We start from the raw sequence: 14753 nt of genomic DNA on the forward strand, positions 1-14753 counted from the left end.
TATAAGAAAGTAAGATTCGATGATTATTTGTTTCTCCTATTCATATAATACAATGTGAATTATATTATTCATTCACGGCCATTGCAAGTCATATGTTTAGAAGGCATTGGCATGTCGTCGTTACTGGCACATGGAATCTTTCTGAAATAAAAATAGTTGAGGTTAACTTTATTGTTTTTGTATTCCATAATACTTTGAGATATCCCTGAATATTTTGATCATGGATGTTTCATCTAAAGTTTCCAAAGCTAAAAAAACAAAAGATAAACAACTTATCAAGAGGAGGAAGCTTGCAGAGGAAATTGAAAGGTATCAATGATAAATTTCATAGGTTTTGTTACTGTAGTCTGTAACTTAGGTTTTGGCTTTTAGAGCATTAATTTTGATAATATTTTAATGTTTTGATAATTTTAAATAATAAAGACAAATGAAAAAAAAGTAGAAATAATCGTACATATGAATGAATACGGTATAATCGTTATATGTTACCGTTAATTTGTAAATTACAAGTCTCTTTTTACTCATCTATTTCTTTTACCATGACGAACTGCATGTAATAATCTCTTCTTACATTAAACCTTCACTTACCATTTGCTTGCAGAATTACTGATTCATGCATGTCAACATCGCCACGTCTTCAAATATATAGTTATACCTATATACCCTTAGTTGTCACTTCAAGTCGTTGTCTTTACTTAAAACCCTGTTGACCTAAAATTCCAATATTTGTTTTTGCGTCTGCAGTCTGTGTAAATAGATAGAGAAAATAATGAAACAATGACATGCTTATTCGAAACTAGGCTACCTGAAACAACACTACTGTCAACAAGTTTTTGTGAATCAATTTTAATCAAATTGAATTGATTTGAATTTATACTTACTTTGTTTTCAGATTGGAAGATATTGTCTTCGGAGATACTTCAAAGGTTATTGGCGAGAAAAAATCCACAAAAAAGAATAAAAGAAAATTATCTTGTGCTCTATACGATGAAGAGTCCTCAGATGAAGACAACGATAAAAATTCCTGTGTTGAAGATAATAAAAAAGTGGATAAACCTAAGAAAACCCCAGCCTGGGAAGATGACGATGATGATGAGAGGTAATTAGTTTATTGACAATAACTTTTAGTCTTATTCGTCATACAATTCTATAAATATCAAGCTAAAATTATCAAATTCATGAATTGCTCTGGCGGACGGGACGATCCCCACCAGCAAAAACACCATATGAATTTATCTTATGTCTTATCATTTCTTTTTTTTACAAATATTTCTCGTTCAAATTTTAAATGGTAGGGAAGAAAAATGATAAACCTTGAGCTTCTTCTTAACCAAATTTAGATAAAATTTTCGAAATAAGGTCGTTTTACTCTTACACATGAAGGGGTTAGAATACAAGGGGTCCAAGTTACATATTGTTAGTTTCGAGAAAATTGAGTCTAAAGTTTACCTACATTAATTCATCTCTCATTCATGAAATGAATATAGAAATGATATTCACCTATTCAGTATACTTTTACCAAATCAAACGTACAGTTTCATGACAAGACTTTATCTCAAATTCTTTCCTTTCTCAGTTATCAGCTAAATAGTGATAAGAAGTATCACTTCTACTCCTTGTTTACCAAACAAAACTCTATTGCCTAGCTACACATAAATCTATCAGATTTACCAGCAATGATTAATGACCTTATTGCAATATTATCCAATTTGCTAATTGGTTCTTGTGACATGACTTAATCAAGGTTAAATTTAATTTGAAGGATACAAGCAACCGTTGCTCAATAAACAAGGGATTCAAGTCACTTGGACCCCTTTTTTAATCGAATAAACAGCTGTTTGGAAATGTAGTTGAAAAATTTCGCACCAGATGTCAGCACTGATAAGACTTACGCTTATACCTCTTGTATACTAGATTTTTACCACTTTCAGCTATCGATTAATTTACTGTAGCTAACTCAAAAAAATGAAAAATGTCACTTGGACCTCTTGTATTCTGACCCCCTTACATGGAATAGACCTAATGAAAGTATTTTTATTATTTTCTTCTCAGCTCTCACACATAACATGAAATTATCAATGTTTGTGTTTTTAGTATTTATAATAGCTCACTATTGTTTTCTCTGATTTGATGTACAAAAATTGAATAACTGTTTTATTGACTGGTGGGGGGGGGGAGGGAATTGACGCCCTTAGTGTAATTATTCACTTTCTACGCAGTTATATAAAAGCATAGTTTGCAGATATATAAATGCATAGTTTGATTTGAATGGATTTTGAATATTACATGGTGATGGATGTTTGTGTTTTTCAGCATACAAGCTGCCCTTAAAGCTCAAAACCGAGGCAAAATCGAACACCCTGGGGCACCGACTGATGCCTACACTAGTATGCTCAAAAGAAAGTTCGAATCTATCAATGGAGTTCCGAAATGGGCGGAACTCAATAGAAAGACTATCGCTAACAGTGATGACAGTGAAGAAGATGAAGATGATAGTCTATTACAGGTGAGTAATACCATACAGAAAAAAATCATGAGAAAGTATCTCATGTTAAAGGGTGCTCAAGTTCCAAATTTCACTGTTTCACCAAGCCAATAATCCACACAGTTCTTTCTCGTAAAACTATGTGGCTCTGGTAGTCTATCATACGCTCATACGCTCTCACCCGGCCAAGACGGTCTTAATCAACAATAATCAACTTGGCTTGATTGCTGTTTCCAAACTGGTAGTACAAAAACCTTAACTGTAATGGCAGTCTTCACACTTAACGACTGTCGACTCATAGAATTATCATCTGATTGGCTAATTCTCACCAACATCTAATTCTAAGCCAATCATAGGGCCGACAATCGGTAAGTGTGAAAACGGCCAATAATGTTCCTCTTTTTGAATACTGAATACAGTTACTAAATTCTAAAATAAGTTTCTAAATTAAGTCCTCATCAAATTTAGCTATAGACTGACCAACGCCTAACTGAAATCTCTGTGGTGAGATTCACTTTTAACTATCAGGATTTTTTAGTTTAATGAGAAGCATTAGTGTTATGTCAGTGGAGAAAACCACGAGGATAATTTATTACAGTGAGCTTTATTATTCGAAAAGTTTCTAAAATAGACTGACAAACGTAGAGCCGAAGCGCCAAAAGTGAGTTTCACTTCAAACCATCAGCATTGTGAGAATGGGAACCATTTATACGTACAAGAAATACTGACTTTTATCTCACTACTTATAAAATAATGTTAAACTTCATTCTATACATCCTGTAAGATGTGTAAATAATTCAATTATAATTTATACTTGATTATTGCTTTGAGTTATACTCGTATTATTAATTCAACTTGTTACAGAGATGTGGCAATTTGATACAAAAAAGTAAAACACTGGACAAAGAGAAGATACTATTTAAGCTGGTGAAAAGTTTGAACGTTACAACAGAAACAGAGGGCCCCGTGTTGAAAGCCGTTGAATTTCATCCAACATCCAGCATAGGCCTGGTGGCTGGATTCTCGGGAATTGCATCCTTATTCGAGGTAAGCAAATTCTATTTCAACATTCTTGCTGTTGCTAATATTTCATTTATTATACAATGCTTGCTTTTCAGAAAGTCATCCTGTAGCAGGTTATGGAATTGAACACTGTTATAGGTGGTTCAGTAACGACACGAACCAATCTTAAAATCATTACTTTTTCAATTGGTCATGAGAAGATCTGCTAATGAAGTGGACGTCAGGCTGGATGTCCTGCTCCTAGTGCAAATCAGATGGCGCGAGAAACAGACCGCTTGCATAGTACAATATTAGTACATATACAGGCTTGCATAATACAGGTATTAGAGGTGGCTATGAGTACTCAATTGCCCCTTTATGCCACTAAAATTTCAACCTTTTTCTAGTTTGTGAACCATCCATATAAAAGATGTTGTAGAATTGCTAATGGCGAGATTCGACCCCCAACTGCTCCATCATTCAATTGATCGCCTGATCCAATAAATTGATTTGAAATTCACGATTTTAAAAATTCTATTGGCAGGTAGATGGTAAAGTGAACGCCAAACTGCAAAGTGTACAGTTCACAAAGTTCTGCATTGACTGCGCCAAATTCACCGCTGATGGAAACCGGTTCATTGTTGGCTCGAAGTTTCATCGGCATTTCTTCTATCACGATTTGCTGGCCGACAAAACGACAAAAGTGGTTGTGCATAAACAAACCGATTTAACGAATATGAAGGTGAGTCATTATCTGCTCTATTTATTTATAGAGTTTGTTGAATTCATTATTATATTCATATTGTGGAACTTTTCCATAATTAATTAAGATAGTGTACACGTATTGTATTGTCAATTTTATTCCAATAATTACGGTATTGTACTTGTAGGAATGCAGTTTCATGTTGAAACAAACAAATATTATTTATTCAATCATTCAGATCATGTTTGAAGAAATTTAATTGTTATATTATTATGCTATGAAATAACCTGAATGTCTTTGTAGATGAAGAAGTCTATAGTGAGATTTACTTTATTAAGTTATTGGAAATTATAGGAAGACATAGTTGCCAAGTTTCTTTTTCCACTGCCGTCCATATTAGATAGCTGTGATTCAATTCATCCCGTAAAATGTGACCTAATATTAATAGTTGATTCTTGTTAATAATTATCTATTATATCTCAGGAGAATAATAAATCTTTTCACGATTAAATAATAGACTCTCTCAATTGAGATAAAATATTCGGGTAGTTCAATTTAATTCTTTATAGCCTACAAACAACTTTGCAACGGTGAGGCGTCGTAAAAAGGACATAACTATCTTCTTTGTCCAATGATGAACTGTCATCAATCTATACAAATAACATTGATGATTCCCATTCAACCAATGCTGTCAGTTCTTAGTGAATCCTACTATAGCATATCATGGGAATTTGGGTCAATAAATTACAATCAAGATTCTATTATGAAACTTATAAACCTATTTAGCGATAGTACTCTTATTCTCTTATATGTTTTTCATTCTATCACCAAAAATCAAGAGTCTTCAAGTTCTTTGAATTAAGAGAATTTAAGTTGATATTAATATGATACAGTAGTAATATCCTGAGCTCAAGCTTAAGGCTTCTCTGGAAGGGCCTGTATCATCATTTTTTTATATAGTATAAATATAAATTTCATTCCAATATGTTGTTTCAATTATTGAGTACCGTAAGTTATCATTCAATTTGGGTATCTACTAAAGAATTACCTCAATTATTGCACATTAAATAAGTTTTTCAAGTTTATGTTGTCGATCTCGAGATCTACTTTATAAACCTGAATTACTGCTCAGCAATAGAATATGTTTCTCAATTTGAATCTTACTTAATGTCTAGTATGTTTCGTAACATTATGTTTAATATTCTGAAACTAATTTATTTGTCTGTTATGTTGCAGAAATTCGAAGTATCGCCTGATGGCAAGCTGTTAGCAGTGTGTGGTCGCTTCGGAAATATTTATCTGCTGAGTGCTACAACTTATGAATGGATCGATACGCTCACTATGAATGCAAACGTTGAAGCCGTCTGCTTCAGTAGTGACGGATCAAATCTCTACTCAGTTGGAGGTAATTCTCTCTTCTCAAGTTCTGTCAAATTAGTAGATAATGTTGATAACAATTGAAATATTTTATTAATATAATAATAAATAATTACTAGTACTTTTTACTTTCCTTGTCCTATTGCCATAGGTAAGGAAAGTATTGCTTTCCAAAAAAATTAAGGTACCCTAATTTCAAGTTTTCTATACGTTTGAGAATGAGCCTTACAGTTCAATGAGCAAGGAAAGTTGTGTGAGTGAACCACACCAGATTTTTTTTATAGTATTCCAGACACGACTAGCTTCGGGCGATTCTCATAATTATCAAGATGAATATTGATGAAAATTAAGTACTGCCTCGTGCCTCCTTGGATGAAAATTACTAAAATACTCGTATCATATTACTGATAGTCAATTTTAACCTTACAGTTGTGTTGTGGTACTTTTCCATAATGAAAACACAATTTCAAATTTGTGTTTTCATAATAGTCAATTTATTAATTCCAGTTATTCATCCATTTATTTACTCTTTTGCTATTCAATAAAACTGTACTTAAAATTTGTAAATCACACACAATCAAGCTGACCATGTCTTCAAGTGAGATTCACTTCAAATTGTCAACATTCCTTACAAATAACATAAATGCCTACCATTTAACTAATGTTGACAGTTTGATGTGAACCTCTATTGCTGTTTTCAAATACTTGGATGTTAGTGCATAAAACGTTTCTTAAGTAATGTGTTACAAATAGAAAATATGGATTTTAGATAACTGGTTTGATTTGAGCTAATTTGAAGTAATGAATGGATAGATAATAGAGGTTCAACTAATGTTGACAGTTTGAAGCGAACCTCTCTATTGCTGTTTTCAAATACATGGATGTTAGTTCATAAAAAGTTTCTTTAAGTAATGTGTTACAAATAGAAAATACGGATTTGAGATAACTGGTTTGATTTGAGTTAATTTGAAGTAATGAATGGATAGATAATAGAGGTATGATTTAGGCCGGTTGCAGACGAACCACTATCGCATGTGGGATGTGGCAGCTACTATTTTCCTTCTGTGGTACCACAAACGCAGCGCATTATAATGCATTGGCAGGCATGGCAGTGGCACTGATACTTCCACATGGCGTTGCGCGCTGTGGTAACGATTATTTCTCTTGCGATTGTGGTTACCACTTTATTTATTTATTTATTTATTGAATCAATGAGAATTACACAACTTTCAGAAAAGTACCACAGGCTTACGCCCAAAACGGTTCCAATTCTAATTTATACAACAGTCCAAATGTAGCTAGGTTATGTGTCACTTAACATTCATTCTTCAATAAATTACACACTCAATTTAAAATTCAGAACACACAAATTTTTTTCCCTAATTAAAAAAATTAATTAAATTGAATAAAATCAATCACAATTAATTAAAAAAATCCAAACTTTGAAAAAAACTATTTCCACTATATTCCACTATAGTGGGATTTTCATACCACTGGTTTGATCACCTCGATTCCCCCAGCTTCTGCACCTCAATCGCACTAATGAGCGTTTTCTCAAATGTAGTGTGGAAGACTCTCTGCACTATGTGTATTGTTTTGTGGTATGCTTCACTGGCTTCACTAGCTTCACTGGTTTGTGCTTCCCCTAGCTTCTGTACCACAATCGCACTAATGAGCTTTATCTCAAATGTAGTGTGGAAGACTCTCTGCGTTAGTCGTAATGTTCTGTGGTATGTCGATCCCACATGCGATAGTGGTTCGTCTGCAACCGGCCTAAGGGTACGTTTATGTCGGAGCTGTGATAAACGATCCTAGCAACGATGAGAGAAGCGATGCTAGTAGGGAGTAGCGCTCAGCTTCTATCGACTGTTCATGCCGACAGTCGTGCTTAAAGCTTGATTCGTGAGTTCATGTTTTGAAAAACAAATTTGTGTATGCTATAATGAGTGATTCTGATGAAGATTTTTTTTTCATTGAATACAGTAAAGCATTACTTACTAGGTTGTAGAGAACGTGAATATTATGCACATCCTATCAATTTGGAGAGGAATGTATTTGGGGAGTACCCGTATCATCATTTGTATAAAGATTTAAGACAGCAACCAAAAAATTTTTTTTAACTATATGAGAATGTAAATAGAAACTTTCGACTACATTTTGACGAGAGTTTCCAATAATCTCCAAAAGGACTGGAATAATTATCACATAAGTCCTATCATGGCAGAGGAGCGATTAATGCTAACATTAAGGTAAGTAGGTTTATACAAAAAAGTTATTTTCTTTGATAAAATAGAAACAATTGAATTTATTCTTTAAATGCATACATCAAGGTCTATATTATGTTCAATTATTATCATTGACAATGAGATAGAATTTTGTAATTGAATAAGAAATAGTTTAATAAAGTGAAGAAAATGTCACTTGCTTAAGAAACTCCACATATAAATCAACCCAAATCATAAAAGCATATTGGTCCATGTTTGTACTTTGTAGTCTACAACTCGATACTAGCCTCGATAGTAGCTTCGAAAATGGACCGAGCCATTATCGATGCTCTTATTGATGGTCAGGACCCAAGATCGATTTTCATCGCAGCTCCGACATAAACAGGCCTATTAGAAAGCACGTTGGTATTATCTACGCGTTGCTAGAATCGCAGCTTTTATCACTAATCGCAGCTCCGACATAAACGTACCCTAAGGCTGGCCACTAACGTGACGTTCCACATGTTTGATACGATTGTACAGCCGAAAATCAGAGAGTTAGTGGCAGTCACTTAGTCGCAGATGTGAAATAATAGATTGTGTGATCTTGCCGGTCAGCTGTTACACTGTCGAAAATTTCCGATAAAACGTTACTCACTCACTCACTCACTAAGGCCAGCCCCTAACATAACATTTTCGACAGTGTAACAGCTGACCGACTAGATCACAAAAATTATTTTACACCTGCGTCAGAAGTGACTGCCCACTAACGTTCAGGTTTTCGGCTGTTAATGTACATGTGAAACGTTTCGTTAGTGACCAGCCTTAATCATACCTGTATTACCATCCATTCATTATTAAAAATCGTATAGTACTTGTGAAATGCCACGTTAGTGGCTAGACTTATAAATAAATGACTGCGTTGTGATACTTGACTTGTGAATTGCATTTTTATAGGAGACGGCAATGTTTACGTGTGGAAGACGGCGTCGCGACGCTGTTCGCACCGGTTCGTGGACGACGGCTGCTTGACGGGGACGTCTGTGGCAGTTTCGCCAGATGGCCGTCTGCTGGCCGCCGGATCGAGCGCCGGAGTGGTGAACGTGTACAGTGCTGAAGAGGCGCTCGCATCAGGCCAACCGACGCCCCTCAAGACATTCATGAACCTGACGACACGCGTCTCGGCGCTCCAATTCAACCATACCAGCCAACTGCTGGCCATGGCTTCCGATAAGAGTGATCGCTCCTTGAAGCTGGTAACTAAACCTCAATTTACTATGGTGTGGTCCACGTTAAACTGTCGATCCCGGCTGAAGTATAAAAGTCAGTCGTAAGGCCCATTGACGGCTTAAATGAGGCGAGGTGGAACCTTCCCGTAAGGGACTCCCCACCATCAAAAGCCATACGAATTTACTTTTACTATGGTGTGGTCCACGATATAATAGGAGTATTTTATTAGAAATGGTGTTGCTATCCTTGTCTATCATTCAACAAAGCAGATATCCTTTCTACCTCTGCAACGTTGCCAGATCGTTTTAACAATGCAGATATACAGTATAATCAATCAGCATATCTAATTTATTATGAAAAATTATTAATTTATCAATGGAAAATATATTTGGACGGAAAATGTATTCTAGAAAAATGAATTATTTTAAACAAGAATGAACAGCTAATATTAAATCAGATATCTGCTATAGAAGGCTATGGCAATGCAGAGAATTGGCAACGCTGTTGTCCTATCTCTTCCAATTACTTTAAGACGTGTTTCGCAAAAGCCCAAAAAAATAACATCCAGTTGATTAGTTAGTGTAATGCAACAATTACTATTCCTCCAGAGACAGGAAACGACTGACTATCTCAACCAATGACAAGCCAATCTCCCAAAGGAGGGAAATACTATGTAAATGTTAGTTGCCAAATCAACAACCAACACACTTTTTCATATTTTCATATTAATTGAAGAGACTTGAGAAATATATTTTTACTTTCCTTGCCCTATTACCATAGGTAAGGAAAGTATTGCTTTCCGAAAAAATTAAGGTACCCCAATTTCTAAATTTCTATACGTTTCAAGGTCCCCTGAGTCCGAAAAAGTGGTTTTTGGGTATTGGTCTGTATGTGTGTGTGTGTGTATATGAGTGTATGTGCGTCTGTGTACACGATATTTCATCTCCCAGTTAACGGAATGACTTGAAATTTGGAACGTAAGGTCCTTACACTATAAGGATCCGTCACGAACAATTTCGATCAAATGCAATCCAAGATAGCGGCTGAAATGGCGAAAATGTTGTCAAAAACAGGGGGGTTTCGCGATTTTCTCGAAAACGGCTCCAACGATTTTGATCAAATTTATACCTGGAATAGTCATTGATAAGTTCTATCAACTGCAACAAGTCTCATATCTGTAAAAATTTCAGGAGCTCCGCCCCATCTATGCAAAGTTTGATTTTAGATTCTCAATTATCAGCCTTCATATACAATTTAAACAAAAAATTTCAAGTGGAAAGGATTGAGCATGAAAATCTCTACAATTAATGTTCAGTAGCATTTTCACCTAAAATTGAAAATAAGCTCGAAATTAGATAAAATAAGATTATTCAATTGCAAACTGTTGGCAACTGTTGATTCTATTAAATCATCCACTATGAAGAGATAGCAGACTTCGTGTGTCTGCAGCTCTATTGTCCTGTCACCAGTTGGCTCAGATCTTAGAAAAGTAGACTTGAGATGCGCGGGAACACTAGCGTCAGTTGATCAGTTTTCATAACGGCAAGGAAAGTTGTGTGAGTGCGCCACACCAGATTTTTATATTTGTGAATTGCAAAATGAACTGTGACGAAATGTAAAGTGATCTGTTTGATTTTTTAGGCGCATTTTCCATCGATGACGGTCTACAGCAATTTCCCACTGAACAGCTACAACCACATCCCCACTGGGATGCCTCAGAGTTTGTCTTTCTCGCCGCACTCCCGCTACCTGGGCGTCGCCTCCAACATCAAGAAGGCTTTCTTGTACAGGTTAGTATTATTACTGTTATTTCATATATTAATCATTAATTATAGTAAGATCAATGTTACTAGTAGTTCTGTGAACAGTAGACCTCGCGCTCAGTAAGTTACATTGACCTGTTGTTATGTTTTCTCAAAAATTAATAAATAATTTATCAATTTAAAATGTCTAGAAAAAAATCAAATTCAAATTCAAAATGTTTTTATTGCCGTGAACAAATAGATGTATTGACAAAGTCATCAGGTAAACATATACATTATACATACATTTCACATAGGTACTCAAAACAGAGAAATACTATCACAGCCAACAGTCCCGCGTACTTAGTATCTTCACAGTTATATACAGTCATATTTTTAATTGGCAATAACAATATTATAATAGAGGTCAAATATTAACATGAAATATCAGCTGCCAACATCACCTCAATCGAATAAAAAGCCCTATTTTTGAATAGTTTGGAAATTGCTTACCTGAACGATCTGGAGTTTTTATCACGGATACTTTCAGGCAGTTTATTAAATAATTTTATACTGATATATACATACATATTTTGTGTTTTGGAAAGTCGTACCCGTCCGGTATTTATTTGTTTACGCTCTCTTGTAAAGTGCTGATGTACATCGCATCTTAGATCGAATTGCCTCAGATTATCTTTGACAAATGTCAGAGCTTGCAGCATAAATATACAGGGCAGAGTCAATATGCCGTTTCTTTTAAAGAATGGCCTGCAGGAATCCATTCTACCAAGATTAAAAATGGTTCGCAGAGCTCTTTTCTGACACAAAAATATGTCACTGGCACCTCTTGAATTGCCCCACAATAGGGTGCCATACTGTAAATGAGAGTGGAAAAGAGCAAAATATGCCATCAACGTTAAACCAGCACTAATCCTAAATAAACATAGAACTTTCTGTCCTATCGTACCGTGACGTGTCGTCCCGGATGTGAGTGTGAGCGCTGTTATCAGGTAGTAACATCTTAGCGCTGCCGTCGATACGCCAATCTAATCAACCCATCAGAGAACGTTCTGTGTTTCGTGTTGGCGAAAGATCGGTGTGTTGAAATTAACAAAATAAACTACCATAATGCTGATTTCCTACAAACTTCATTTTTCACTTTTCATGATTTTAGAAATCAATTTCTTTTCAATAATATTTGTTTCATTTTAATCATCAGATTAAAAAAGAAAAAAAAATGTATTCTATCAATAACTCCAAACTAGGATAATGGCCTCAGCTTAATATATGGAAAGACATAGTTAGTAGACAACTGTCTACTAACGTTGATGGAAAGATACATTTTACTCCACCTCCTGTCTAAAGTGCTTACCTTACTCCCTGGAACATAATACTAAAGTGTCACTTTTTCGCTCTCGGGAGGAAAAAACAGAAAAACTCCCTAGAGCGTAAAAGTGACTCCATTTAAATAATATGGGAAGCATCTCTATTTTAAAAACGCACATTTTAAATAGGCTAGAAGGTCTAAGCTCAGATGAGGAAGCATATAGAGTAGTCATTAAACCAACTAAATTCAATACCTCAACCAGACATTTGATCAATATATGAAATTTATGTTTGTATGCTAAAATTGTTACAAATTTCATATCACTATACTAAAAAATGTATAAATTTTTACTTTCCTTGCCCTATTACCACAGGTAAGGAAAGTATTGCTTTCCGAAAAAAAGGTACCCCAATTTCTAAATTTCTTTACCTTTCAAGGTCCCCTGAGTCCAAAAAAGTGGTTTTTGGGTATTGGTCTGTATGAGTGTGTGTGTGTGTATGTGTGTATGTGTACACGATATCTCATCTCCCAATTAATGGAAGAACTTTGAAATTTGGAACTTAAGGTCCTTACACTATAAGGATCCGACACGAACAATTTCGATCAAATGCAATTCAAGATGGCGGCTAAAATGGCGAAAATGTTGTCAAAAACAGGGTTTTTCGCAATTTCCTCGAAAATGGCTCCAACGATTTTGATCAAATCCATACCTAAAATAGTCATTGATAAGCTATATCAACTGCCACAAGTCCCATATCTGTAAAAATTTCAGGAGCTCCGCCCCATCTATGCAAAGTTTGATTTTAGATTTTCAATTATCAGGTCTCAGATATAATTTAAACGAAAAATTTCGAGTGGAAAGATTGAGCATTAAAATCTCTTCAATTAATGTCTAGTAACATTTTCACTTAAAATTGAAAATAAGCTTGAAATTTGAGAAAATGTGATTATTCAATTGCAAACTGGTGGCAACTGTTGATTCTATTAAATCATTCACTATGAAGAGATAGCAGACCTCGTATGATCTCGTGTGTATCCAGCGTTATTGTCCTGTCACCAGCTGGCTCAGATCTTTGAATAGTAAACTAGTATGCGCGGGAACACTAGCGTCAGGTGATATATTTTCATAATGGCAAGGAAAGTTGTGTGAGTGCGCCACACCAGATTTTTGTTTTTATTCCATGTTATTCAAAATACCAGCCAACGAATATTCCTCATTAACTATTAAAATTTGAAACGTGAATTTCATCATAGCTGTAGTTGTGGCGGCCATTGTTGATCAGTTATATAGGATCCAATATTATATTATATTATCAAGTAAAATTACTCAAATAACTAGTAGTTCTGTGAACAGTAGACCTCACGCAGTATTCTCATCCACAAGTACCTGATTGAAAATATAGACCTTATGGAAATACAGCAATAGACTGGCTTCTCCACACATCTGTGTAATCACTTGTCAGCTGATTTATGATGAATAATTCTATAGTCTGATTTCTAATATTGGCGTATGAAGGAGGCTCCTTTTTCTTTTTATATTATCCTTGAAATGTGAAATTCCAAAAACCTTGTATATACGTCGACCCTTTTAAAAAAGGAACATACCTGTCAAATTTCATGAAAATCTATTTCCGCGTTTTGCCGTAAATGCGCAACATATAAATATTTAAACATTAAGAGAAATTCCAAACCGTCGACTTGAATCTTAGACCTCACTTCGCTCGGTCAATTATATTCATCAACGAAAAAATATATTCTCATGATTTTATAATAAATTGTCATAACTTTAGGCCTATATGTTTTAGTGTATATTTATTATAATCAGCTCATCAATCATTTGAAGGAATAAAACATTTCTCTACTAATGATAATTTTCTTTTTTCCAGATTGAATCATTTTGAAAGCTATTGAGAGAGGAAGAGGAAAGCGTTATTAATTAGAATAAGTTCTTCTATAACTTGAAAATAAAATTATGAGATAACTTTATGTTTTGAATTCAGTTTGATATTTAATTTCACCTCCCTATCCAATCCTTACTTAAGTGTATTCTCATACAAATATGCATTTTCCAATTATTATACATTTTTCAGGATAGTAAAGCTAATATCAAGGAGCAAGTGTGCCGAGTTTCAACGAATTTCAGATTGTTTAATTTCCACAAAAATTGCTCATGAACGGATTGTCAATTTTATCATATACCTGAGTTTACCAAAACCAATAATATATTAAATCTGGATGAAATTTGCAGCATATGTAGAGCTTGATCAGAGAAATGTCTAGGCCAAATTTGGCGCCCCTAGCTACTATACAGAGAGTCATGGAGCTGCAAACATAAAATTTGCAAATTGCCATTTAAACGGTTGCGAGTTTTGCAAATCCGATTACAGATTCGTGTTCCTCGCATCAAGGAGCGTAAGTATGCAAAGTTCCATCCATTTTTAGATGAAAAAATGGCCATATTTCATGAACAAATGTGTGTATTTTCAATTTTGTCTCTTCCAAATAATATCATTTGGTACCAAAATCAGCCAAATCCGACCATTCGTTTAGAATACACTTCAATTCATTCAGAATTCAAATACATCCGTTCAGATTTCTTAAAAATCAATTTTTGCACATTTTCGAATTCGGTAGTCATAATATCTTATGAGCGAATTTTGCATACCCGATTGCAGGTTTACGT

General features: G+C 34.7%; 1 protein-coding gene across 1 annotated transcript; it reads left to right on the forward strand.

The window, feature by feature from the left end:
* The first annotated feature begins 102 nt into the window (after nt 1–102).
* LOC111056655 (U3 small nucleolar RNA-associated protein 18 homolog) lies at nt 103–14065 on the forward strand. The gene is made up of 9 exons (XM_022344044.2): nt 103–309; nt 893–1099; nt 2314–2506; nt 3350–3532; nt 4032–4229; nt 5427–5595; nt 8729–9027; nt 10643–10791; nt 13957–14065. Exons 1-9 carry the CDS (start codon nt 221–223, stop codon nt 13979–13981), a joined length of 1512 nt encoding a protein of 503 aa, XP_022199736.2. The 5' UTR covers nt 103–220; the 3' UTR covers nt 13982–14065.
* The last annotated feature ends 688 nt before the right edge of the window (nt 14066–14753 follow it).

The sequence above is a fragment of the Nilaparvata lugens genome, chromosome 6, assembly GCF_014356525.2.
Source record: "Nilaparvata lugens isolate BPH chromosome 6, ASM1435652v1, whole genome shotgun sequence".
Lineage (NCBI taxonomy): Eukaryota > Metazoa > Arthropoda > Insecta > Hemiptera > Delphacidae > Nilaparvata > Nilaparvata lugens.

Bases quoted from the DNA above. Each gene is read 5' to 3' on its own strand.
- LOC111056655 (XM_022344044.2), top strand. From the start codon at position 221: ATGGATGTTTCATCTAAAGTTTCCAAAGCTAAAAAAACAAAAGATAAA. The intron at 4,230-5,426 runs GTGAGTCATTAT...GTTATGTTGCAG, and splicing joins CCGATTTAACGAATATGAAG to AAATTCGAAGTATCGCCTGA. The intron at 10,792-13,956 runs GTTAGTATTATT...TCTTTTTTCCAG, and splicing joins AAGAAGGCTTTCTTGTACAG to ATTGAATCATTTTGAAAGCT.